The sequence below is a fragment of the Chrysemys picta genome, chromosome 12, assembly GCF_011386835.1.
Source record: "Chrysemys picta bellii isolate R12L10 chromosome 12, ASM1138683v2, whole genome shotgun sequence".
NCBI lineage: Eukaryota > Metazoa > Chordata > Testudines > Emydidae > Chrysemys > Chrysemys picta.
This window is the reverse complement of record NC_088802.1, coordinates 54,243,815-54,271,251: the sequence shown is the minus strand read 5'-3', so window position 1 is coordinate 54,271,251 and position 27,437 is coordinate 54,243,815. Positions and strand designations below refer to the sequence as shown.

Below are 27,437 nucleotides of genomic sequence, written 5' to 3'. Positions count from 1 at the left end.
CAGGATGTCAGTGGAGCAGCTCGCCAAGTTGTCATGGAAGGCCAGTTTTCCCAGCTCTCCTGACTTCTCCGGGAGGCAGCCCCCCGACGAGCTGTCACATGGGTTTGTGAGGGTGCAGCATGGTGGGACTTTCTAGTTCATGGAGGGGACCTGGGTTCTAGTCCCAGCAATGCCACTGATTCACTGGGTGACCTTGGGCAAGTCACATCCCTGCTCTGTGCCTCAGTTTCCCCATCTGTAAAATAGGGCTTATGCTGTTTGCTCTCCTTTGGGTGCGAGCCAGCTGCAAACTCCTCAGTGCCTAGTTTCCCCACTGAATCCCCTGGGATTTCCACATGCAGGGGGACTTGTGGGGCCAGATGCATTGAGATGCGCCAGTGAAAGTGGCTGTGTTGGGGCCAGACATCGCTGCTACTCGTCCCTGTCTGCAGAGGCAACTTTTCATAGCAGTTTCTTTGCAGGCTGTCACGGAGTATTGGGGAACTCAGGGCCCTGCACCCCCGGCTTCCTGCGATTCACCATGACTCTCAGCCAGCCAGTAAAGCAGAAGGTTTATTTGGATGACAGGAACACAGTCCAAGACAGGTCTTGCAGGCACAGACAACAGGGCCCCCCTCAGTTAGGTCCAGCTTGGGGTCCCAGGGCATCCCAGCCCCCCCCTTTGGGGGGTCAGAGCCATCTCTGCCTCCCAGCCATCTCTCCAGCCTCCTTCCAGCCTGCTTCCAGCCCTCTCCCTTCAGCGACCCCTCCCACAGCCTTTGTTCAGTTTCCCGGGCCCCGGAGTCATCTGACCTCCAACCCCCTCCTGGGTTCTCATGTTACAAGCTCAGGTATGTTCCCTTGGGCCGGCTCCCATCCCCCGATGCAGACCATCCTAGTCACACTCCCCTGTCAGCATTCACACACCCCAGCAAGAACAGTCCCAGTTCGTCACATCTCTCCCCCCTTCGAGACCGAACTGAGCAGGGTCACTTTAGCCAGTGACCCGGGGAAGTTCGAACCTACCCCCGTTCCCATGGATGCCCCCGCATCCCTCCAGTTCCTTGGTGAGAATTACACCAGGCCCCTTCCGTTCCACGCCCCCCCTTAGGTCGGGGGTGCTTGATGGCACTCGCAGTTCGCATGTGGGAAGGTTTATGCGGCCTGTGCCCTTTTCCCACCCCCATACCTCTGGGGTTCCAACTGGGCTGTGGTCTTCTCCCAGCGCTCCAGTCTGGAGGTCTGTGCTTTGGGCTCTCTTGGTTTAGAGCCGCCCTTTTAACCTTGGCCACCCTCTGGAAAGGATCCTTTATGCTGGGCAAGGGTCCTAAAGCTCTTTTCCCCTTGTCCCAGGCCTTCCTCCCCCTCTGACAGGGGTCACAGGATCCGCAGTACTGTCGGACAGTAACAAAGACCCCAGGCCAGTAAAAGCTCCGTAGCAGCCTCTGCTGGGTACGCCAGGTTCCCTGGTGCCCTGAGAGGGGAATGTCATGGGCCCGGCACAGCAGCTGGCGGCGATACTTCTGGGGTACCACCAGCTGCCTCCTGATCCCCCCTGACTCCATTTTCCCTGGGGGAGCCCATTCTCGGTACAGGAACCCCTTCTCCCACAGGAACCTTTTCCGGCCACCTCGTTCCATGGTCTGTACCGCATTGAGGTCGGCCAGGTCCCTTATCTTCCGCAAGGAGGGGTCTCTCTGTAACTCGGCCTGGAACTCAGCAGCTGGGACAGGGATGGCCACCTGCTCTTTCTCGCCCGCTGGGTCCGAAGCTGCAGCCTCCCTGAGCCGCGTCCCTGGGCGTTCCCTCCCCACCAGGTTAGGGTCCTGCGCCTCAGGCAAGGCACCCCCCCCAAGGCCAGGGCGCAGGGCCCCTCGCCGGCTCTGACTGCGGGTCACAACCAGTGCCTTTTGGGGGTTGCTTGGCCAGTTCTCCAGGTCCCCCCCCATCAATACCTCAGTGGGCAGATACGGGTGTACCCCCACATCCTTGGGGCCCTCCTTGGCCCCCCACTTCAGGTGTACCCTTGCCACGGGCACTTTGACTGGTGTTCCGCCCACCCCCGTCAGGGTCAGGTAGGAGTTGGGCACCACCTGATCTGGGGCCACCACCTCGGGCCGGGCCAGCGTCACCTCTGCGCCCGTATCCCAGTATCCATTGACCTTCCTCCCATCCACCTCCAGGGGAACAAGGTACTCTCTCCGGAGGGACAGCCCCGCGCCCACCGTATAAACCAAAAACCCTGAGTCTGGGGCATCCAGCCCCCTAGAGGAGCTGGCCTGGGGCCCTTCTCTCTCTTGAGCAGTTGATAAGCTGCCAGCCCCTCTTGCGTGAGAAGCCTGCCCCTCGTCCGCCTGGGCCTCTACCAAGTTAACCCTATGCGGGTTCGGTCTGCTCAGTCTGTCCTTGAGCTTGGGGCACTGGGCCCGAACGTGGCCTCTTCGGCCGCAGTAATAGCAGCTCATGTCCTGTGGGTCCCCTCGAGCCGGTCGGTTGTCCCTGACGCTGGGCATTCCCCGTGGGAGGGGATTCCCCATATTCCCTCTTTGGGAGGTCCCAGGGTGACTCTCTCTCTGCATCACGGCGGGCCTGTTCCTTTGGGGCTCCTCCCTGCCACCCCCTGACCGGCTCTTTACAAACTCATCAGCCAGCTGCCCGGCGTGTCGCGGGTTCTCTGGCTTTCTGTCCACCAACCACAGCCTCAGGTCGGATGGGCACCGCTCATACAGTTGCTCCAGTACCAGCAGTTTAATCAGGTCCTCCTTCGTCTGGGCCCCACCAGCCCACTTGCTGGCGTATCTTTCCATGCGGACGGCTAGTTGCAGATATGAGATCTCAGGGGTTTTATCTTGACTCCGGAACCTTCCCCGGTACATCTCAGGAGTCAGCCCAAACTCACGTAGCAGGGCCTTTTTGAATAGTTCGTAGTCCCCTTTCTCTGCCTCTCCCAGTTGGCGGTACAATGCCACGGATTTGGGGTCCAGTAAGGGGGTAAGGACCCGGAGTCTGTCCGCGGGATCAACCCGGTGCAGCTCGCAGGCCGTCTCAAAGGCCTCCAGGAAGTCATCCATGTCCTCCCCCTCCTTGTATGGGGCCATGATGCACTTATCAAAGCTCCGTGCAGTCCTGGGTCCCCCCTCACTCACCGCAGCCGGGGGTTCGCTGCCCCTCAGTCTCGCCAGTTCCAGTTCATGCTGACGCTGTCTCTCATTCTCCTGTCTCTGTCTCTCTTCATGCTGACGCTGTCTCTCATTCTCCTCCCGTTCATGCTGACGCTGTCTCTCTTCACGCTGATGCTGTCTCTCTTCATGCTGTCTCTGTTGTTCACGATCCTCCAGCTCCCTCAGTTTTAGCTCTTTCTCCCATTCCAGCCAATTCCGCTCCCCGGATGCCGAACGTCGCCGGGAGGCTCCTCTGCTGGCCGGCGAGCTTCGCCGGGGGGACCCCCTGCTGGCCGGGGGGATCACGGCGCCTTCGGTATTTGCTGGGCTCCTCCCCACCCTTCCCCTAGGCATAGGAAGGAGGGGTCTCGGGAAGCCCTCAGCAGCCGGCTGACCACTCCCAGCTGGGACAGACACTGGTGCCTGCGCTGCATTTGCCAGGCTGCTTCCCTGAGACACAGGGATCAGTTCATTCGCGCGATCTTCCGCCTCCAGCTGGGCGATGAGCTGTTCTTTGGTGAGCCTCCCAATGCGCAGCCGCCTCTGCTTGCACAGCTCCACCAGGTCGCTCTTAAGCCGCTTGGCATACATCTTCCTGCTGGCCACTCACCGGCCTGTGTGCTCACAGCTCCCCACAGTTTGCAGGGGGCCCCCTAGTGTGCCAGCCCTTCTCGAGGTCACCACCTCTCTGCCAGGGTCGAGCTGCAGACTCCTCCGCCCCTGGGACCACTCGCTGTGATCCCACGGGGGACCCTGTTACTGCAAAAGTCCTTCTCGCTGGTCACACACTCCCAGGGGTAATAACCGTCTCTCTCCCACTCTTCAGCAGGCCTGGTCCCCGTCAATCCCCCTTCGTTTTACTGCTCCCCAGTCACTTACTGCAGGAAGCGCCGTCCACGGGGTGCAGTAGATCCCACCGCTGCCACCAGTTGTCACGGAGTATTGGGGAACTCAGGGCCCTGCACCCCCGGCTTCCTGCGATTCACCATGACTCTCAGCCAGCCAGTAAAGCAGAAGGTTTATTTGGATGACAGGAACACAGTCCAAGACAGGTCTTGCAGGCACAGACAACAGGGCCCCCCTCAGTTAGGTCCAGCTTGGGGTCCCAGGGCATCCCAGCCCCCCCCTTTGGGGGGTCAGAGCCATCTCTGCCTCCCAGCCATCTCTCCAGCCTCCTTCCAGCCTGCTTCCAGCCCTCTCCCTTCAGCGACCCCTCCCACAGCCTTTGTTCAGTTTCCCGGGCCCCGGAGTCATCTGACCTCCAACCCCCTCCTGGGTTCTCATGTTACAAGCTCAGGTATGTTCCCTTGGGCCGGCTCCCATCCCCCGATGCAGACCATCCTAGTCACACTCCCCTGTCAGCATTCACACACCCCAGCAAGAACAGTCCCAGTTCGTCACACAGGCTGTCTGTCTCTGCTAACCCATGGCCATAGTAGGTCACAAAGCACATGCGGCTACTCGGTTCCTAGCTAGCATCTCCAGAAATGAAAGGCGGGCAGGGGCTGAGGGACTGTATCTGTCATGTTTATTTCCTTCCCTTTCATTTGGGAGCCGGCCTGTCGGAGCAGCCAGCTCCAGCCGGCGTGTTTCAGCCAGCGGAATGGGCGCGAGGGCCTTTCATGCCCCCAGAGACGTGTTTATCCCATGCGCTCTCTGCCAAGGGGCATGCCTCTGATCCCCCTCCACTGTTAGGAATGCTGCTGGATGGCAGACAGAGGGCATTTGTAGTGCAGATTGGCATCAATTTATTGTTTTCCTCTCAGTTCTCAAGACTTAGCAGTTTTGCTTAAGCTAAAGAGCTTGACTTATGCCGGGGGGGAAGAAAGATGAAGGCGTTTTCTCTTTCTTTCTTCTTTTGCTTTTCTTTTTCAAGAAAGATTAGATTGAAAATAAAAGTGAAGGAAGATTAGCCAGCACTGGAGACTCTGGGGGCAGACAGTCCGGCGGCCTGGCCCTCGGGGCCTGGAACCAGCAGAGGATATGTTTAGGGGTGAGTTTGAAACCCCCAAGAGGATGAGGCATGACCCCTCGCTGCCATGCAGGGCGCCCCGAAACACACCAGGATCCCGTTAGTTATTGGCCTGTTCCTCGGTGCGGCTGGGGCTTTGCTGTCGTCGGAGTGATCTGGGCCAGGGATTCCGGCCGGTGCCCTTTGTCCCTGGGTTTGCCAGTCATCACAATGCACCTGGTAGTTAGCTGCACCCTGCAGGGCAGTCTTAAAGGGCAGAGAAGGCAAATCTAGGCTAGGGAATAGACCTCCTGTTAGTTGGGTGCATTCAACCCAGACCCAGTCCTTGGCCAGCTAGCATGTGTTCAGACTAGCTTCCCCGGTCTGTGCTGGGGCGGCCATAGCCTCCCTGCTGTGCTGTGAGCGGGGCTGGTGTCTGCTGTCTTCCGGGCATGGGGGGAACCACGGCGTTTGCCTGCCCTGGGGTGAGAGCCCGACGCCTTCGGCGTTAAGCGCTCACTGGAGACATTCTGCCGCCTTTACGCCGACGGTCCTGAGTTTGGTCCGCGGACGAGAGAGGCCAGGAAATCCAAACGCCCACCTCCGAGCGAACTGCCCCGCATGAAAGAAGCGGAGAGCCGTTTAGTGCCATGCGCACCCCCTCCTGCCCCCACCCTGTTGTTTGCTGTGAAGCGGGCCCCTAGGGGGAAGGGGCATTCAACCCCCGGGGGCCAGGGCCGCTATTGTCTTCAAACAAACTGCTGCTGACAGGAACTAAGGGCAGCGGGTTTGGTGCGCCGGGGTTTATTTTCTCCCCCCGTAAATAAATAAATAAAATAAAACTGCAATTCAAAGCACACTTGAAGGCTGCTGGGGAATATGAATGTGCCTTTGAAGTACAAGGGCTTCCATTTGTTAAACCGAAAATGGAGCTGTGTGTTTCAATTTAGAGGTTCCTTAGCAAAGCAAACCAGAGAGGAGCGACTGTTTCTTCTTCTCTCACTCAGCCTGCAACTCCCCAGCCCCCGGTGTGAAAAGTCCAGCGCCGTCTGAGCCGCTGCAAAGGGAGCGGGGAATAAAGGAAACAAAGCAGCTTAAATAAGCCCTAGATGGACTAAGCTCTTGTCGATATGGCTGCAAAAAGGGCTTGGAGGGAGGTTTCTGAGCGGTGTGATTACTGAGGTGGCCTCTCGGGGTAACCAGATTAATGTAGACCTGTGTCAGCCACCCCTGGTTTAAAGAGTGACTGCGGGGGGTTCATCTTGTAATGAATCTAGCTGGGTCTGTGAGACCTCTAGTGGATGGATCAGAAGTGCTCAGCTGTGTTTCATAGGACCTGTACTGGTAATCACTAATGGAGATTCTCCTTTAGCTCAGGTAGCAAGATCCGAATTCTGTCCCCACTCATGCCAGGATGTTCCACCGGCAGTGGAATGACAACTGTGACTTCCTTGGTGTCCCAAGATTTTTTCCACTATTCCCAGATCAAATTGGCGCGGTTTGTGTGTTGAAAGCAGGACGTCCTTAGTGGTGTTGGATCAGGATGGCCGGTGGTTTCACTGCTGCACAGAGGAAGAGCACCCAGCTCACACTCGTCTATCTGTGTCGGCTCAGGCAGGGCTAATGGGAGCATGAATTGGCTTGTGTCAGTAAAGCCACTTCCACAGGGCGTCCTGCTGGAGATGGGCTAGGACTTGAGTGGGAGCCCTGTGGAGCCTCAGCTCTCAACCTTTCCAGACGACTGTCCCCCTTTCAGGAGTCTGATTTGTCTTGCCGACCCCCAAGTTTCACCTCACTTCAAAACGACTTGCTTAGAAAATCAGACATAAAAACACAGAAGTGTCCCAGCCACTGTTACTGACACATCACTTCCTTCCTCCTTTTCACCATAGAATTATAAAATGAAGCCAGTGGAATAGAAATACTGTCCTTCCATTGCACCGTACAATCTATAGAGCAAGATCAAGAAGTCATTGGATGAAATTTTAGTTTGTGCTGACTTTGCTAGTGCGTTTTATGGAGCCTGTTGTCAAACGAGGCAAATCTCTAGGTGAGTTGTTGCACGCCCGGGAAGGCTGCTGTGTACCCCCAGGGGTATGCGTAACCCTGGTTGAGAACCACTGCTCTAAAGGCCCTCACTGTGTCCTGTGTTCCAGGAGACACCAGAGCCCTGCCGGAGAAGCAACTTGATTTGTCCTTTAGGGCTACCCCAGCTATGCCTAGAAACACCTGCCTTTTCCCCCGCACCCCCGAGTCCGAGCAGCACAAAGATCCTTGGTTCCTTTGGTCTGGGGTTTTCACCCCTCCTGCCATGTGCTCTGAGCAGCAAACTCAGCTGCTGGGAGGAGTCCACTGGCAACACCCATCTTCCCAGGGAGGAGAGCAATGATAGAGTCTTTGGTCCTTTCGTTGGCGACTCCCCAATCCAGACGTGGGGAGTTTCCACTTGTCTGGACCCAGCGCCCATCTGGTATTGATGGGGCTCCTCTTTTGGGAGGGGCAGAACAATTTCCCTGGAAGAGCAGCGCCTCTTCCTATGAATGTCCCTCCCCTGCAGAGTCGTGCAGCCGGTCGCAGAGACTCACGCTACGCCTGCTCGCACATTGCCCCGCAGTACGGAGCACAGACACTGCCAGGGAGATTAATTCAGGCAGCCGCTCACAAGCGTTCGACAACGTCCGAACACCGAACGCTTCCTTCGCATTCTAATACCGGTTCGATCAATATTAACCCGCCAGTGGGCCCGGCGGATTCCAGCTCCAGATCTGTCAGTGTCCAGTTGAGACGTGAGGGCCTTGGCATGAGCTGGTGCCTGGTCTGCCAGTGTCACATGGGTGAAGGCCAATGGGAGAGGAGGTGCCGAATGTGAGGGGTGGTGGTGTCCGGCAGACAGCCAGAGGGTGGGGAAGTGCCGAATGCGAGGGGTAGTGGTGTCTGGTTGGTGGCCAGTGGAAGGCGAGGTGCCGAATCCGAGGGGAAATGGTGTCTGGGTGATGGCTAGTGGCCAGCGAGATGTTCACAGGACACTGTCTATTGCCGTGTGCCCCCCCACTTTGCCTAGGATAGAGCGCTTGGTTTAACAGCCTGAGCTGGGTCTGGGAGCCTGGGACGCCTGGGTTCCATCTCCCCCGTTGTGTGACTGTGGGTGATGTCCTAGCGGGTTCCCCTGTGCTGGGAAGCAGGGGTACAGCTCCTGCCCTGCCTGGCGGGGTGGGGGAGAGGTTTGCAAAGGGCTTTGAGATCCCCTGGCACCAAAGCATCGTTATCTCCCCGGCCGCAGCATGGAAGTCGCCACTGTCAGCACAGAAGAAATCTTCCCCGGGGCAAAGACGTCCCCAGGTCTCATCTCAGCCTTGGCAGGGCTCTTTTAAGCACCAGGTGGCTGGAAAGAACAAACCCTTCAAAGTCCCCTCACTCCTCTCTTCTCTCGCTTCTGTTTTCCTCCTCCATCCCCCTACCCTCCGGTCCCTTTTCACACCTCCTCCCCCACCCAGCCGTGTGCCAGGGCCGCTACCCTGCTGAGGAGGAGGGGTCAGGTTGGCGAGGTGGGTGCTTCCAGAGAGCGAGGCTGGGGCTGAAATTGCCTCACTGAGGCCCAGCCCAGGCGGGTCTCGGGGGGTTGCGCTGGCTTTTGTTGGTAGGATCCTGACAGCTCCATCCTGCGTATGCAGAGGAGAGAATTGGCTCCGTCTCTCAGCCACCAGCCCAGCCAGACCGCGGCACTGTCAGCCAGTGGAGTGACATTGGGGTAGACCCCCAGCAGCTCTCTTGAGGGGGTTTTCTCTGTGAAAACCCAACCCCCGCCTCTCCCGGTCCTGCCTCCCTCCCAGCCCCGGCATAACGAGCTACCCCCTGTTCTGGCAACAGTGAGCTGGGCTTGTTAGCCTGGTGACGAGGGAGGTTAGAGCAGGGGGCTGGGAGGCGGGTTAGGGCGTGGGATTGAGAGTCCAGGTTCCTGGGATTTAACCCCGTTGAGGGAGGGAGACTGCTCTGATGGTTTGAACAGGACTCCTGGGTTCTCGTCCCAGCTCTGTCCCTGACCCTGACCCGTGCCACCTGCCCTTGGTTTCCCCAGCTGTAAAGCAGGACTGAGACTAGCCAAGGTGTGTGGTGGGGCCCGGGATGGCGCAGGGGGTCGCTGGTGAAGTGCTGCCCCTGTGATTGGCAGCCCTGGGAGAGGGATCAACTTCCTCTCTGCCACTGAGTGCGGGTGTGCCCCGGGCAAGGCTCTTCACCTCAGTCCCCCCTGTGTAATCCTTGCGCCCTCCCGCCCTGCCTGGGACAACAGGGCTCTGACCGTCAGGCTGAACGAGCAAAGAGGAGGCTTCAGTCTCAAGCCAGCCCAGGGCCCAATGCCCGGCGGTGCCGCCCCCACCTCCCTGCAGGGCGGCTCTGCTAGAGTCAACTGAGGCATGTGCCAGCAGCTCAGGGAGGCAGCTGGGCTGGCGTGTGCCCACCTGATGGGGCTGAGGCTGGTCTTGGGAGGCGGGTGACTCCTGGGAGGGCTGAGGGAGTCCCGCTCCGGCCACTTGCCATTCAGCCTGGTGTGTGGCGGCTGCAATGCCGTGGGTGCCGTGGGGGGGTGGAGGGGATGGGGGCCACATGGGATGCTCTGGAGATCCAGTGGGTTTAATTTTGCCCCCTTTGCCTCTCTTTCTAGATGACGTTTCGCCATATTTCAAAACGGAGCCGGTCCGGAGCCAGGTCCACCTGGAAGGGAACCGCTTGGTCCTGACCTGCATGGCCGAGGGCAGCTGGCCACTGGAGTTCAAGTGGCTTCACAACAACAAGGAGCTGACCAAGTTCTCTCTGGAATACAGGTGAGCGAGCCCCTGCGCCCGCCTTGCCCTGCTGTGGCGGGGAACTGCCGGGACCTTTCACGTCCAGACAGCCGCAGCAAAGGGGCAGGGGAGCTTTGCGCGTCTCGACTGTTTCTTCTGCTCAGGCTGTTGTGGGGTAGGACGAGGGGAGCCGGCCGGGGCGTCCCAGGTGCTGGGGGATCCCAGGTGAGGGCACACAAGCGTCCTGTAGAGCGGACGAGTTCCCCCGGGGTCTGGGTGCGCAGCGGGGGTGGCTTGCTGGGGAGGTGGGACGCAGGGACAGGCTCGGAGCCAAGATGAAATGACGTTTCCCTCTCCCGGCCTCCCTGGGCCCAATCCACCCGAGGGCAGGAAATTGCTAACAGTGTCGCTACCCCTACGTCCCCGTAGCCTGCTCAGCAATCGAGGAGCGGGCAGGGCCATCGGGATGTCCCGGGATGCACCGGCTCCCACATCCACGGCACTGGAGAGCGGCTAAGGGACCAGGGCTGAGGAAAAAGGGAAGAGTGGCAGGAGACGTCTGTCCCCCTTTGCTCTCCACGCTTCTGTCCCTTGCTAAAGGTCCAACTGGACAGCGAGGGGGGCAGGTGCTGGCGGTGGTTTTCCTGGGGTGCAGGCAACTGCCCTGCGCTGGCCATGGGTGTCCAAGAGACCTGTGGAAATTGCCAGTTCATTCCTGGATTCACCCCCTTCTCCCAGACACTACGGTCTAGTCTCAGGCGTGTGCCCGTTGGGGGCAGTCTGCCCACCTGCTGCCCTGCGGGCTGCCCCATGAACACTGTGGCAGGGGCGTTTGGGGAGGTGGCTGGCCAGGAGGGTGACCAGACAGCAAGTGTGAAAAATTGGCACCGGGGGGGGGGGGGGGGGAGGGAGATAGGAGCATATATAAGAAAAAGACCCAAAAATCGGGACTGTCCCTATAAAATCGGGACATCTGGTCACCCTACTGGGCAGGGACTCAGGATCACCAGGGACGAGGTGGCCACGGTGCAGCCTGCAGGCCACACCCTGTCCAATACGATCTGTGGCTGCCATCCCCTTGAACGCGGAGTGCGGCCTGGGGAGACTACAGGTCCCAGCATTCAGGGCTCCATCTTGGCCCAGCACAGGGGATTAAGGGGGAGCGTTGCATGCTGGGACTTGTAGTCTCAGCTGGCTGGCCCTCTGCAGGAGATGAGAGCAGCTGGTACCAGTAGGGTGACCAGATGTCCTGATTTTATAGGCACAGTCCCGATATTTGGGGCTTTTTCTTATATAGGCTCCTATTACCCCCCACCCCCGTCACGATTTTTCACACTTGCTGTCTGGTCACCCTAGGTATCGGCCACATTTTAGGCAAATGACGTGCCCCCCCCACCCCCGCAGGTTCCTCGGGCCTGGCCCCTGGTTCTGGTCCATCTGGGTGGGAGGGAAGGAGCCGTGCGTGTGGTGCCTTGCTGTGTCTGGAGAATGCGCTGGGGCGGGGAAGCACAGGCCGGCGTCGGGAGGAAGTGCTCAGGCGAAGCGGCATGTGGGCGGAGGCGGGGCTGCTGAGGTCCCTGCTTTCCCAGGGGGGTTTAAAACCCGCTTCCCAGGAACAGTCTGGCTGTGGACTCCCTTTGCCCCGGACCAGCACCGCCCATGGCGGAGACGTTCCCAGGGAGCGAGTGCGGGACTGGGGGGCATGGGGAAACCCATTGGACATTGAAATATTATAGTGCAGTAGCACCTGGAAGCCACGGGTAGGGATGGGGCCCTCACTGTGCTAGGCTGTCCCAGGCTGACCCCACCAGGGACTGATCAGCTGCCGTCCACTGAGACTGGGACGCCAAGGATCCGGTGATCCTGAAGATCACCCGGTCCTCATAAAAGCGGAGCTCGTGCAGGTAGATCCTGCACGAGCCGCTGGGACCGGATTTCTAGTTGGCTCAGGCAGGTGGCTGCAAAGCGTGATTCTGCCGGGAGCAGGCTAGGAAGGAGAAGGGAGCAGCGAGGCCTTTGACAGCCAGTGTGGGGTAATTCCAGCCAGGAACCGGCTCCTGCAGAAGAGGATTGGGGGGAGAGGATCTAATTGACCCGTTGAATTTACGTCAAGCTGTTTGATTTGGAAGATTCAGAGCTGAGGCCTGGGAGAAAAGGGACGGGGCCTGTGTCAGGAGAGCACGCGGGCCAGGGTATCCGCCTGGTGGCTTCCCCAGGCACCGGACCCACGTGTAACACAAAGACAGTCCCTGCCCGGGTGGCTGCAGCAAACGGAGGCAGAGGACGGGGGACTGCTTTGGGTCAGTGAGATCTGTGTGCAGCGTGCACCCCGCTCTGTTAAGCCATTAACGCCGGGCGGAGCGCTTTGAAGATGAAAAGTGCCGCATGCTAATATTACAGCGCTGCGTACTTAGCCGTCGCTCGCCATCTTCACGCCGTTCGTTAGCTGTCCCGCGCTTTGACCATTATCGATAGCTTTCGCCGTGATTGGCAACGCCACCCCCTCCAGCCCGGCGGCGACAGCCCCTCCCACCGACCCCGGGGCCCATCGTCAGCTTTATTCCTCGCTCCCAGTTCACGTGGCGGGTGGGAGAAATCAGAAAGAAAAGCCACTGGTCCGGAGTCACAGCCGCTCGAGGCTTGCCTTTAAACCAAGCCGGGCGCCTCTCCCTGTGTGTGTCATCCTCTCTATTGTAATCAATAATTCAGCCCTAGACCAGCCATTCCCCATTTCAAGTAATCAAATACAAAGGCTTCTCGTTGCCGTAGCAACTCCTAAGTGGTCCAGGACCCTGGGAGCGCAGACAATGGGCCCGCGTGTGAAATCCCCTCCCTGACAGCCGCCTTGAGGGCCCCATTGTTGGCTGCTGGGCCCACGGCCTGCTATGAAGGGAAATAACTTTGTTGTGTGTTAGCCGAGGAGGTGGGTGCAGAGGCCCCAGGAATGCTGGGCTCTACCCTCGCTACACCGGGTGGCTGGGCTGGGCTGGGCTGGGCTTTTGCTTTGAGGTTTATTTTTCCAGTTGAGATTCTGGGGTTGCAAGGAAAAATGCCGAGCTGAGAGTCAAACTACCCCTCCCTGCTGTGCGCAGACAGGCAGCGAGCTCTGGGCAGGCCGGAGTCACACCCCGTCGCACTGCACCCAGGGCCCATCCCTGGACTCTGTGCTCCAGCTAATCTCTCGGGGCATCTGCCTGAGCGAACAATGGCTCCGTGGCTCCAATCACCATCGCATCTGGGCACCGCACCATCATTAATGAATTTGTCTTTACATAAGCCCCTGGACCTGGGCCAGTGTCATTTTCCCCATGTTATAGATAGGGAAACTGAGGCACAGAGCTGCAAAAGGTCTTGCCTGCAGTCACAGAGGCAGCTGGCTATTGAACCAAGAGCTCCCAAACACCGGCTCATTGCCTTAGCCACACTCCCACAGCGAGTGTAAGACCCTCCAGACTTGGCTTGCAGTGACTCGCTGGGGGGGAGGGGTGTCACTCATTAAGCAAACAAGCGTAGAACAAATTGCGAGCGAGAGGGCTGGAGTGAAGCGGGTGCTGCCCAGTGGAGTTGGGGCCAGGTGGGTGAGGAAGTACCAGCACGAGGCATGGGTGTTTCACACGCAGCCCGTCACACGCCTCAGCCTTCCCTGCCCCCTGCTGTAAGCACAGACACCCCCCTCCCCGGCTCTTGGGAGGGAGGCACCACCGTGATGCCCGCAGCAGCCCCGTGGAGTGTGTAGCGGGGGGGGCCTGTCCAGGGCAGTAGAGCCCAGTAGAGCCCCAGCCTCCTACACTGCGACCAGTCACAGGAATACAGCTGCCAATTCGAGGGAGCTTGGGATCTGTGGGTGCAAATGCTCCCATTCAGGCTTCCGACAACCCTCAGGCCCCAGGAGACCCCCGCTCTCCCAGCTTTCAGCAGCTCCTGGGGCAAACCCACCAGGACGCTTAGCGCAGCCGACTCAGGGGACTGACAGGTCGGGGGAGATGGGGACTTGAGGGCGCGGTGGGAGTGGGGGAGCCAGGTGAGCGTCCCGACCGGGGCATGGACCCCCAGATGGAGTGCGAGGGCTGGGAGCTAGAATCGGGCTGGGTTTGCTGCTGTAAACTCCCCTTCGATGCTGAAACCTCCGGGAGGCGACAGAGAAGTCGGCAGTGCTGGGGGTGGGGTGGATCTCTGGGTCACTGAGGGGGCTGGGGATCAGAGCGGTGAGCAATATGGGGAGCCAATTAAACAGGGCAGCGAGAGAAGTGCCGAGGTGGATGCCGACACGACAGCTTATCTGGCAGCTGCTGCGGCGGCGTTTCCAAGGTGGGTTTATTTATTCATGTGACAGGTGCTGGGGCTGGGATTGTGGCGTGCACACAGATCAGCCCGGAGAGGAGCCAGCCATTGCGGCTCTTAAAGGAGAAGACAGGAAACAGGCTCCTGGTTAACGTGTTACGGAGCAGGGCAGCATGTCAAGGGGGCTCTTCCCGTCCACTTGGAAAGTCCCGCAACAGCCGCATTATGCAAAACCGGGCCAGGGAGCCACTTGCTGCCCCCTCGCCCGCAGCGCCGCCCCGCTGGCCAGCGTAGGTGCTGCGGTGCATTTCGATACGGGCTGAGAACCAGCTGGTGTAGTCCTGTCTTTGTTAGTGGCATGGGGAGGGGGAATCGAGGCCTTTCCCCGTGGAAAAGAGTCCCGTGGCTAGGGGAGGCTTGGAAAGGCGAGAGGGATGTCAGGAAACGTCAGTTTCACCAGGAACCAATAGGTCCATCAAGGAGAAGTGAAATTTACAGCTAGGCAAAGTAAGGAAAATGCTGCTTGAGAACTCGTTTGCGTTGGAATTAAGGTTACTTCCTTTGTGTGTTCTGACATGGGACGATGACAGGTTGTGTTTTAAGGGTTATAGAGCAGCGGTTTTCAACCTTTCTTCATTTGCGGACCCCTAAACATTTTCGAATGGCGGTGCAGACCCCTTTGGGAATGTTAGACATAGTCTGTGGACCCCAGGTTGAAAACCACTGTTCTACGGAAACGACCTTTCTCGGATCCTTTACACATAGTCTGTGGACTCCCAGGGGTCCGTGGACCCCAGGCTGAAAACCACTGTTAGAGACCTTTCACTTTTTGAATCTCAAGTCTACTGTCATGAAATAATTGCCTGGCTCCCCCATTGTCTGACCCTCCCACCCCAGAATTTCCCACAAGTATGAAAATGTACATTGATAAAAATAAAAAAAAAACTGCTTAAAAATAAACATCACTGTTATCTGTCAAAATGATACAGAAACGAAAATGGGATTCTGCCCAGCCTGTGGTTGGGGGGGAGAGGGGGAAGAGAAGTGATGCCAAGGTGGGAGGGATGGAGGGAAAGGATAGTGTGTGGGGGACAAACAGTAAAGATTAGACCTTCTCCAGGGTCTTGTCCAAGGGACAAGTCACTCAGCCTGCTTGCACCAGTTGGGCACCGGAGAGAGAGTGCCTCTGAGCTGCTGGAGGAAGGAAACCTTCCCACTTTGCCAAACGGCAGCCAGTCACTTGTCCCGCGTGGAAAGGCAGGACTCCTGATGTAGCCACTTCTCCAAGGACACTCTGGTTGCCAGGGTCCAACTCCCAAGAGTTAACCCATTAAATTCCAGCCCCGTCTTTCTCTCCCTGGCTGCATCGGACCGCGAGTCCTTGCAGTGATGGGGACGTTCTCTGGATTTTATGGGGCTGTGGCTGGGATTCCCAGGTTTAGCTGTCAGGAGAGCAGGGCTGGGCTGAGGACGTCAAGCCAACGGGCTTGCCCCTTGGTGACCTGGACACATTGGAAAACAAGCACCGGATGCAAAGTGAAAACGATCGTCGCTCTAATAACGAGCCGTACCTCTGCGGCTCCCCACAGACATCCCGCTCCTCAGTTAACAGCGACAGAGCCTGGAGTTAGAAGCCAGGTCTCCTCTGCCCTTTCTGCTGGACCATGCCGCTGCCCCTGCCTGTGATGCACGTGGTCAGTCGCACCAATACCACCTTCGGCTGGTGAGTCAGCGGGCCCAGGGGAGAGGATCCTTCCTGACCCCTGGGGAGGAGAGACTGCAAAGGAGGTGCTGAGGTCACAGGGACGAGGCCGCCCCAAATGCATCCTGCAGCATCCACCACTGTCGTGTCCCGGTGCCGAGAGTGGGTGGGTCGGGTTTACTACAGCCAGCGTGGCCTCCTGATTAGCATAGGAGACCTGGAGTCCGGACTCCTGGGTTCTGTTCCCGCCCCTGGGCTGGGCAGTGGGGGGCTAGTGGTTAGAGCAGTGGGGCGCTGGGAGTCAAAATGCCTGGGTCTGCTTCCTCGCTCTGGGAAGAAGCGCGGTTTAGTAATTAAAGGACTGGGAGCCGGGACTTCTGAGTTCTATTTCCAGGTCTGCCACTGACTCATTGGGTGGCCATGGGAGAGTCACCTCCTAGCTCCGGGCCTCAGTTTCTCCATCTGTAAAATAGGAGCAGGGCCCATATTGCTGAAGTGCTTTGAGATCATTGGCTGAAAGGTTTCATATAAGTGTGACGGTCACGGTTGTCTCACGGGTGCAAAGGTGACGATTTCCCAGCCCTTGAGAAGGCTCCAGATTCCCCGATCCAGCTTCCAGCCAGAGGCTTGTGAGAGAAAACAAACCCGTGCTGCAGGGAAAGGCAAACAAGCCAGCGCGCTGCTCTGCGGCTAATGAAGCAAATCACTGCCTGACTCTAACCCTCTTCTCCAGCCGGCCCTCCGCAGTTCGGTGCAGCCTGAGTCTCCGTGGAGACGGACGCCATTGAGACGAGGGTCCGGGCCTCTTGTCTGGAAGTTGGGGGCTGCTTGTGAGGAAGCAGAAGTGCTGGAATTAGTTGTTCAGTTAATAGAGATGTAGGTGGCACTGCGCCAGTCAGAGGGGCGGTAGTAATTAGCAGTTAACGAGTTTAGAAATGGTCTAGTTTTTGGGGACGGCAGGGCTGGCCTGGATGCGGGAGCAGGGCTGGGAGATCCCTTTATGCCTAGGGCTCCCTCCTTTCTCTGACTCTTGGTTGGGTTGCGCCGGGGTGCGGCCATGGGCACCTCTCCAGCGGCAAGCGGCGAGCGGATCGGCGCCGAGGAGCTGCCATCAGCTTGCATCTGAAGAAGTGAGGTTCTTACCCACGAAAGCTTATGCTCCCAGTACTTCTGTTAGTCTCAAAGGTGCCACAGGACCCTCTGTTGCTTTTTACAGATTCAGACTAACACGGCTACCCCTCTGATACTCGCTCCCCAGATGCTCCGGCGGTTTCGTTCTTTGCTGCCGGTTTAGGCTGGGCAGAGCTCGCACCCGCCGTCCATCTGTGCTGCCCTGGTGAAAAAGGAATGAGGTAGGCCCCCCGGGTGCGTCCCCGAGGGAACCCACTTTCTCCTTCACTGCCTGGGCCCCGGCATGGCTGGGTCATTGCAGCGGGGTTTGCTTGGGCAGCTCCTCCCAGCGCTGGGCAAAGGATGTGGAGCTGCCTGGGTCTCTGCTACGCATCAGGTGGGATGGCAAATGGAGGGGCAACCCACCGCCACATCATGACAGGTTACAAAATCAAGCTCCAAGCCAGGCCGGCGACCTCTTCCCAACATCCCCTGGGTGGCTGCCCCCCTCGGCTTGCCAGGGGCCTAGCGACGAGCAGAGCCATGTAGCTGTGTGGGAGTCACTTTGAGCATCGGGACTGATCAGGCAGCCCGCCTGGGCAGAGCTAGCCCCCGTAGCAATATGCTCTACCGGGCCTAGTCAACGTGCTCCGGGTCCGTCCGGCGCCTGGGACTGTAAGTCAAGCAGCGTGCACCGTACGGCTGCCAGACGCTCACTCCCACTGGGCTGCTTTGGGGCTTAGCCGCGATGCCGGAATGTGACCTGAAACCCAATTCTGCGGCTTTCTTTCCCCTTTCTCCGGAGCCGAGTTTAGCCAGCCCTGCCAAGAGCTCGCAACTAATGGCACAATTACTGCGCTGTGCAGCCCTCGGAACGGGAAAATCACTCACCGTTTTTCAGCAAATACCGGTTTCAGGGTGGAAAAAAGTAATTACGTGGGTCAAAATTGTTTATCATCTTTAGTTTTCTTCACTAGCCGGGGTTTCTGCTCGGAGCAATTGCTTTACCAGTGCTCCTTAGTGAAGTTATTTCACAATTAACAATGAATTCTGCCGCCGCTGGAGAGAGTGTTTTCCCTTCAGGTACGTTGGGAGGAAGGTAATTGGATTGTGGATTTTACTGTTATAATACTTAGTACAGGGGACTCCTGGGTTCTAATCCTGGTGCTGCAAGTCGCTGGCCTTCCTCTGTGCCCTCAGTTTCCCCTCTTGCTAAGGGATTCTCGTAGGAGGGTGTGGGGCTTAATGCACTCGTTAAGCGAATAGGTGCCGCTGGGTGGAAGGAGCTTTCAAAATGCACAACGTGATTATTTATTTGTATTGCGGTAGCGCTAAGAGGGCAGGCCCCAGGCCCCAAAGGTATTTAGGCACCTTGGTTTCAAGGGGAATTAGGCACCCAAATTCCATTGAGGAGCTGGGCCCAGGGACCTGTTATGCTGGGCCCAATACAACACCAGTCAGGGTCCCTGCCCCGAAGCGCCCAGTTTCAGACGAGACACAAGAGGTGTTGACAGCAGACCCCAGAGGAGCACCTGGGAGCCGGCAGACAGCGACAGGACGGGGTGAGCGCTGGCCGTGTATTCACTCTCTGAGCGGTTCCATGGCCCGGGCTATGAACTAGTGCCCAGTTTGATCTGTGGTTGTTGTTTAAAGTGGCGCAAGGGCGGCTCGGTTACCAAGCCAGCTGGGTAATCTCTGCGCCCTGCTCCTCCCGTCCAGGAAGGAAGCAGTTCAGGGAATTGTCGCCCGGTAGCAGCCCCAGGTGCAGCTGGAGAAGAGAAGCACCGGCCGACTCCTGGCTTGGTCGCTCTGTCGCTCCATCCTCTCTCTCCATCCAGGCGTTTGCCCCGGGAGGCCCGGCTGGGATCAGTGGAGATGCAGGCCAGAGCGTTTGGAGTTGGCTGATAGCCTAGGATTTGATGGCTGCCCTAGACATTGGTTATTGTCTGTGTCACCGTCTGGCCCCAGGACCGAGCCAGGACACTGTTGCGCTAGGTGCAGTGCAAACACAGGACAGAAAGCCAGAGCTGGCTGCCTGCTCCTGTGAAACTGGGGTGTCCAAGGTGCCAGCTTGCCTGCCCAGTGGGAAAGGCCTGGACTGCGAGATGGGAGTGCTGGATTTGGGTTGGCGTCTTGTTATCCCTTGCACCCCCCCCTCCGGGCTAGAATAGCTTTGGCGCAAGGCTCTCTGTGGAACGGCTTTACCCAGCTTCGCAGAGTGAGGCAGTGGCAGGGCTGGCCCAGGATCCCAGGTGTCCTGTTTCTGCCTGGACTCCAGTCCCTCTTGCTAATTCCCAAAGTGAGCACCGTGCCCCCCAGCCTGGCTTCTGCTCCGTTGCTTTCGTTTCCCACCTTGCACCAGATCCGGGTGCAGTCGCGGGCAGCCCATCGTGGGTGGAATTACCCTGGCATCCTTCCCCCCGCATACACCGAGCCCTCGAACCGACCGAAAAGAGCAGGGGTCGCCCAGAGACGTGCTGGGGTCCTACCCCCGGCAGCGGAGTAAGAAGGAGCGGGGGCACAAAGGCTCATTAGCCCAGCGAGGGGTCCTGCGCTGCCTTTCAGGCGTTATGGCATTTGAGACTAATAAGTTCACTTTTTTTCTTTTTAAAGAAAAGAACCTGTCTCCCAGTTTTGCATCGCGTTTCCATAGCAACTCCCCTTTTCTTCCCTCCATGAGTCAGGGCCCGGCACACAAAGGGGAGCGACTTGTGGAGGTGCCGAGAAGGGCGAGGGGGAAGGATGCGGGTCAGGGGGTTTGCCTCAGAGCTGGCGAGCTTCCCCCGTGAAGCGTGCTGGGCTCACTAGCTCGTTGTGGCTCTGATCGCCCGGCCTGCAGGGCGCCGTGAGGATACAGGAGATCCCTGCGCTGGTTAGCTTGCTTCTGTGCACCAGTCTCTGCAGATCAGCTCCCACCCTTCCCTTTTACCTGCCCGGAAAAATCCAGGGGAGGCTGCCAGGGAAAAGCTCAGAGAAGGGGTTCGTCCTTCCTTAAGGAGAAGGCAGCTTAACCCAGCGTCTCCAGAGAGTTTGAGGCCGAGAAGTTGGAAAGATTTTGCCTAGCGTGTGCTGCACTCGCTCTACCCCAGCCCCGTGTGCACACACTCCTATAGCTCGGGGCTAAGACGTTTTTCCGTGGTGTCTCTCTCCAGCGGGTTCTCCGGAGGCTGGGCTCTTTTCATACACGGAATCATAACATGCAAATCAGGCCGTGCGAGGTCTTTAATGAAACCCTCCGAAGGAAAGAGCTTCTCTGGCGGATTGAGGATATTTATTTCTCGTGCAAGAAATTGAACATGCAGATTGGTTAGGGCTGGTAATTTATCACATGAGATTGTCGTATTAGGGTTTGCAGTGAGTCCTGCTCCCTTCTGAAATTACATCGTGCATCTATTAGAATATGGACAGACAGGCGGACGGACTCACACACACGCCCCTTTCCCTCTATTAAATACATTCTCATTCCGCTTCCATCCTTTCTCCCCTCCACATCTGGTGCAGGACTCAGCGCCCACCTAGAGGATTGCCCGTGGCTTCCCACGAGCCCAGAAACCTTCTGCCAGAAGCGTGGAGACTAGGAAAATTTAATTAGCTCCTTGGCTTGCATATTAGCTTCGTCAGACACGTCGCTCACCCCCCAAAACGTTTTTGCATGACTAATTCCCCACAAGGCTCTGGTTTGGGTTTCCTTTGCTACGGCACAGCCCCCACGCCGCCTCGCTTGGGCCGGATGCCTGCGGGTTCTCTTTCTGGTACAGGCTTGTCGTTTTGGCTCTTGTAAGACCTTTTTTGGAGGAAGCTGGGAAGAAAACGGGCCCGGTTCTGCTCTCGCTCCCACGTAGGGTGACCGGACAGCAAGTGTGAAAAATCAGGACAGGGAGTGGGGGGTAATAGGAGCCTATATAAGAAAAAGCCCCCAAAATCGGGACTGGCCCTATAAAATCGGGACATCTGGTCCCCCTACTCCCACGGGTTTCACTCAGGAGTGGCTCCGCCCGAGTCAGTGGTTTTGCACCAGTGCGAAGCTGACGCAAGCGAAAGCAAGAATCAGCTGCTCAAACCAGCGAGCAGAATCCCAGTTTGGTTTCTGGGCTCCTTCCTCAGGCGTTACAAGCAAATGGGCACCAGCCGTGGGGATCTGAGCTGAGCAAAGAGCTCAGGGTTGGGCCGTCTGATCGGAATTGACCACAGAGATGAGGGAAATGCAGCCAGTTAAAAATCAGATGCATCCCAAACCCTGCGAGGATCTTGAAAGTTCAGTGAACTTTACATTTAAAACAGAGGAGGGAGGGGGAATGTGAAGGGTGGGGAGCCCAGGACATGCCTTGTCCATGAGGCTTTGCCCTGCCTGTGGGCAGCCAGAAGCTTGTAGGGCCACTTTCCCGTGAGCCAGACGGCACCGCGTGCCTCGTCTTGGCCAGGTTTTGCCAATCCAGGGATTGGGGGCGGATTGGAGAAGCAGCGGGTTTGCAGTCCCGGCTCCAGCTGGCGTTCCCCACGCACGGTGGTGAGTCCCCACCCCCTCCCTACGGGAAGCTGCTGATCCTGCACTTTCTGGGAGTCGTTTAGTTTTAAGGGTCTGCTCAGTGCAGCGTGTGTGTGTGCCAGTGCCGTGTACTGGGGGCAATCGGAACCGCTCTACTGTCTGTGACAGGCCCTGTGCTGCTCCGAGGTAGTGGAGACTTTCCTTTAACTCACGTGGCAGGGAGGCGTGCTTCCGGCACAGGGGGTTCTGAGTTCTAGCCCCATTGCTGGCAGGAGGGTCCGTGCAGCCGTGGGCTGCAGCGCAGGGTCCCCATCGATTTATTGAAGGGGGATGTTTCCCGATTCTATTTGGAAAGAGACGCTTTATTGATTTTTAGGTTTTCTCGTGAGCCCTGGCCTACCGAGCTTGGTATGTTGTTGCAGGGTTGCTCTGGAGGGTGGGGCTGCGTGTGTTATTGTAGGGTAGCCAAGCTGCGCGTGTTGATTGGTTACTGGGGAGGGGCGGTGTCTGTGGAAGAGCGGGGGTTACAGAGCCAGTGTCGATTCGTGAGTTTGGAGCAGCAGGCTGGGAAGGCACTCACCCCAGCGGCGCAGGAAAGTAGGACATGTTCCCGGCCTCCTGCCCTGACCTTGGCCACGTCCCTTTTAGATACTGAAACATGAATCGCCGTCTTGTTATTTGTGCCGCTCTCCGGCCCGACGTGGTGGGGCTCTCCGCCCCCTGCGCGCCTTAGGAAGCCAGCGGATTAATGCATGTGTATAAATTATTAAACAGCTTATTGTTCTAGCCGGACCAATTGAGCCGGCGATTTACAAGGCCGCCGAAGTTACTGGAATTCCCCTGACCGCAGCAAAATGCCTCTTTGGCAGGCGCCGCCAAGGATGGCTCTGGCCGCCTGTGTCAAACTGCAGCCTTCTCCAATCAGGAGCTAATTGAGATTCAATAACACCGTTAACACGACCTGATTAAATACCGGGGGGATGGTTAAAAACACATTGAGTGAGGCCCCTCTGCTGCGGCGGGCCACTGCTCCTGGCATGTGGGGAGCTGGTAAATCTTGCTAAGTATGTTTTAATGCTCTCTTGCCGTTTCATTATCACACAATAACGATTCCAGGACATGTCCCCCTGTAGGATTCGTTAGTCGTTATACAGTATGTTAATCAAAGGGGCTGTGCCAAGGCTCTGAGATCCCAAATCTATGGAGCTGCTGCTTTCCGTGGCCTGTGTTTAAAGCGTCACACGGACCTTGCAACGTTCTGGTTTTTAATTTGCCAGGGCAGATGCTTCAGCTGTGACGTCTCCTCACCCCCTGAAATAAATCAGCCATGAAACTTCCCTACAATAACAAACCAGCCTGCACGATCCTGGGCAACCCTACGATAACAAAGTGAGTGTTAATATCCCAGGGCTCGTAAGCAGCCGTATTGTACAATAACACACTGGCACTTGCAGCCCAACCCTCATGAGCGACCCTACGATAACATAGCGACATGAGCTTCGGGGTGATGTCTTGGGTCAGGCGGCCACACCCCAAAATAGCCCAGATGCTTTTGCATCGGACTTGTTGCCACAGAGGGACGGGCTAGCCACGGTTTCTCGTTGTTTCACCTTCATGGGAGGAGAGGGCTGGGAAAGGAGCCCACAAGGGCATCTCCCACCCGAACCAACGGAGCAGATGAGCCTAGAAATCCCCGTGTGTTGCCTCCCCTGGGCAGAAGAGGCTGTTTTGCCAGCAGGTTCGCCCAGGGGAGCGGGTGTTGGTCATCCCCCTTTTGGAGGGGAAAGGCTTTGGGAGATGGATTCCCTGGGGCAGCTCAGGGGCTGCCTCTCTGCCTCTTGGCCTTTGCTGCCCCAGCATTGAATGCAGCATCATTCTCCCAGGCCCGGAAGAAAAGCGCCTGCTGCATGGATTGATTTGGTTTAGCCCGTGGTCAATGGGATTTCAAACGGGGGTAGCAGCGCGGTGACAGCCCCGGGGGCTTGGAAAGCCACTGAGCTCTCAGGGGCTCCAGCCTGGTGCTTCAGAAAAGCCATGAAGCCACCTGCATAATCTCTCCCTCCGTGGGCTGATCTCCCTTCCTGAGCCCTGGGCCTGGAAGTCTGGCTTGGCTTTTCCTTCTAACTCTCGGTCAGCGCTCACGTTTGCACGGCCCAGACCGTTCTTCTCTGTGGGCATGGATTCCCCCCAGGAACAATGTTCTCTCGATCACTGAAAAGCCCTGAAAATCAATGCCAGCAGCCCGGCACTATGGGCGACCTTCCAATAACAAACCAGTGCATGTCCCCGCCCTTGTGAGTGACCCTACAATAACAAACCATCGTGTATCCCCGCCCTGTGAGTGACCCTACAATAACAAACCAGCATGTGTCCTCACCCTGTGAGTGACCCTACAATAACAAATCAACACGTGTGTCCCCGCCCTGTGAGTGACCCTACAATAACAAACCAGTGCATGTCCCCGCCCTTGTGAGTGACCCTACAATAACAAACCATCGTGTATCCCCGCCCTGTGAGTGACCCTACAATAACAAATCAACACGTGTGTCCCCGCCCTGTGAGTGACCCTACAATAACAAACCGGTCTGCCCTAGCCCAGTGCTGGTGAGCAGCAAAGCAGCACCAAACCAGGCTGTGCCAGAGGACAGGCCGTGCTGCGAGGTTTCAGTGCCACCCCTGAGGGTTTATACCATAAACAAAACTTCCTGCTTAATGATTTCAGAGCTGCCCACCTCTGCATTGTGGTCCCCGATTAATTCCCGTCCCCGTGAAGGCAGCCCCGGCCCTTCGTCAGGCGAGCGTCTGCACTCGGTAACGATCCTCCCAATGCCAAGGGAGATCAGAAAGAAAACAAAATTAAAGCCAACGTAGAGAAAAGCCTTTACGGAGGCCAGCTGTGGAGCACAGAGCCCCTCCTCTGATTCGGTTAATAACTGCAGGCCAGGCTGTGCTGAGCAATTTGTTTCCTTTCTCTGGGCTATTTCCATCCATTCAGGTGCAAACCGGGCCAGCTCCTTAATGGCCCCTTTGCCTCTGGTGGCAAGGAGAAGAGGCCCGTTAACTGGGGTGTCTCACATCAGGAACCCAGCGGAGGATCTCTTCATTCTCTCCTCGCAGGCCCAAGGAGACGGCGCCGAGGTGCTTGCTGCACTCCACAGAGCCTGGCAGCTCCAGACACTGACACGCTGCTCATTTGATAGAAAAGGCCGGCAGGGGAGTGAGCGGGGAGATTGAATTCAAATGCGTCTCTAGCCCTGGCTCCCCGGGGCTTGGCAGACCCTGCGCTGGGCCGCATTAATCAAGGGCTTGGAGTGAATTGGACAAGGGGTCTGGTACCCTCCAGCACACAAGAAAACGCGGTGGGGTGAAGCAGCGTAAGAGTTTTGCATCTGTCTGTGCACTTACACACAGACACGTCGTACGCTCGTCAAGCAGAATGCATACGTGTGCAGTGCACACGCTTGTGCATGCACACGGCACGTCCACGAGCAGGCTGCATGTGCACCAGGCATGATGCAAGCCCAGGTATCATGTAATGGGTGCTGCTGAGGATCAAACCAGCGAGAGTTACCCATACGCCAAATGTGATCTGATCCTCTGTGTGAGCCGGCAAATATACGCAAGGCAACTCAGGCCACACGGGTGATACTCAGCCCTTCCTGTTTGTTTACATAGCAGTTTGCGTGCTCTGAGCCCTGCACAGCCGCTTAAGGCAACCGGGCGTATTCTCATCCCCCTTTTACAGATGGGAAACTGAGGCACGGAGCGTGGACATGGCCCCAGGTCACACAGTGAGACAGTGTCGGAGCCAGGAATGCAGCTGCAGAGTCTTCCAGCTGGGCCAGCCGCAGCACCCTGCCCCCTTCGCCCTCCCCCCGCCAGCCCCACACCAGGCCTTGGCATGTGTGTTTCCGGGCCCCGGTGTGTGCACATACGTGCGTGTGCATGTCCGTGTCTGCGTGTGTGTGTGAGCACGTCTGTCTCTACGCCGGCGTTGGGGGTGCGGATGAGATTTATTACCGAGGACAGTGCAAGGAGAGTCTGCCCATTATTCCTGGTGTCCGCCTCGGCTCCTGACAGCTCGGCGGAATTGAAATATCTCATTTAAAGCCAGTCAGGATCTTGGTCGATATCGGGCGTGACACTCAAGGACTCTCTCCCATCGGGCACCGGGCGTGCTCCCCGCAGGGTCAGGCGTGGGCCGCAGAGCTGAGCCGGCTCGTTTATCCGGGCACCTCTTTGTCTTTGGAATGCCACTGCCAGCTCTGCTGTGCCCACCCCGGCATGGACCCCGCAGGCCCAGTTCTGATCTCCCTGAGGCTGGCGTCAGGCAGGAGAGGCTCCACCCAGCTCAGGACGAGACCCCCTTGGTCTTCTCTCCTTCCCTGGCCCTGGCAGCGCTCAGACCCCAGGCCTGGCTCTGGACCCCAGTGGGGCACACAGGCCCTTGGGGGGGACTGCTGGACACCTTCACGCTGCCAACACCTGCCGGGGGCTCGTCCCGGGCAGCTCGGTCAGACGTTTCCAGCAAAGGCCAATGACAGCGGGGGATGGGGGCAGTTACCCCGTGCCCAAGGGACTGCTGGTCACTGGCCCAGACGGGGTGGGGGGAAGTGGGGGGATTTGGGCTCTCCTGCTTCTCTCCTGGATGCCGCTCGCTCGCCGTGTCTCTCCGAACCAGTCACTGAGCCACGGCAAAACGTGAGGCAGGGACAAGGCCGGGGGGCGGTGGGGTCAGCAGCTCCCCCTTAGCGAGCCATCTGCCCATGCTCAGCGCAGCAGGAGATCCAGGGCTAGGAGGGGGAGGCAACCCCGGATGACCCTCACCCACAGCCCCACTTAGGTGGGGGAACGGTGGCGTCGCAAGCGGGGTGTGGGCAGGCAGGTCGGGAGGAACGGGGCAGGGGCAGGAGCGACAGCTGGGGGCTCAGCTCGCTCCTGTGCAGCGCGGTGTGTGCCACTGGGTTAACGCCCTCCACCCCAGAGGTGGCTGCATTTGGCGGTGGAGGCGTGCTGGGATTGGCTCAGCCGGGAGCACTGTGATCATCCGCGGGGGTGGGGAGGGTGCAGCGGAGAGGGAGGTGTTGCAGGAATGCAGGGGCCTGGCGGTGCTCCCTCTGGCCCAAGACGCCCGAAGAGCCGGTGACAGCGACGGCTGCCAGGGAGTCGCGGCTGCTTGGGCTAACGAGGCCGGCCAAGCTGGGGCTTCGAACTCCGGGCGTGCTTAGCTGCCGGTGGAAAGCAGGGCAGGGGGAGAGCTGGCAGGACGCTGGTGGCACCTGGCCTGTCCATTGCGCTGGACAGCCTGAGCCGAGCCCTCAGGAAACGGTTTAGTGGCCCAATGGGGGTCTTAGGCTGCCACCTAGGGGCTGGTCGGGGACCCGGTGGAATTTCAGCATGGTGGTGGCTCGCACACGCTGGTGGCTCGCACGCTTTTAACATTCCGTCTGCTCTCGGAACAGCGGTGCCCTGTTTTTAAGACGAGGCCTGGCAAGCCGTGGCGATTAACTCTTGTCTCTCAGGACCCAGGGCCTGCTTGTAGTCATGCACACCAGGCCAGCGTGCGCCTGTCCCCAGCTCCGATCTGCCTATCTGCTCTGTTCCTGTGAGCCGGCAGGTGATCGAAATACACAAGGATCCTGCTCTCAGACACACTTGGACAGTGCTCGTCTTATCTCTGCAAATCCCCTGCCAGCTCCCAAGGCCAGGGCAGACAAGCAGCGCGGACAGGAAGACGGCCCGGCATTCACAGCCGACGGCAGCCCTGGGGTCCTCCAGGCTTGTCGATCGTTGTGGAGAGACGGAGGGGTCATCTAGGCTGTGGTGGTGAGTGCCATGAGTTTGCTAGATCTCAGCAATGAGCGTGCCCCCGAGCAGAAGGCCTCCTGTTCCCTATAGCACAGGGATGGACTTTACATTGGGGATGAGCTGCGTTGGCAGATGTGTGTCCGTGAAGAGCGGGCAGCGCACGAGTGGAATATCACAG

At 58.1% G+C, this 27,437-nt stretch overlaps 2 protein-coding genes across 12 annotated transcripts in view; both read left to right on the top strand.

Moving 5' to 3' along the window:
• The window catches only part of LOC135974812 (serine/arginine repetitive matrix protein 1-like), a 244,884-nt gene that overhangs the window by 74,070 nt on the left and 143,377 nt on the right, over nucleotides 1-27,437 (top strand). The window lies entirely within an intron of this gene.
• Nucleotides 1-27,437, top strand: part of SDK2 (sidekick cell adhesion molecule 2) — a 175,248-nt gene that overhangs the window by 88,929 nt on the left and 58,882 nt on the right. For 10 of the 11 annotated variants that reach the window (XM_065563709.1, XM_065563705.1, XM_065563703.1 and 7 more), the window contains one exon: nucleotides 9,752-9,911. In XM_065563709.1, coding sequence (XP_065419781.1) covers nucleotides 9,752-9,911 — 160 coding nt within the window. Of the gene's footprint in view, nucleotides 1-9,751; nucleotides 9,912-22,728; nucleotides 22,841-27,437 lie in introns of those variants that run through there. The other variant, XM_042840967.2, reaches the window with a different exon arrangement.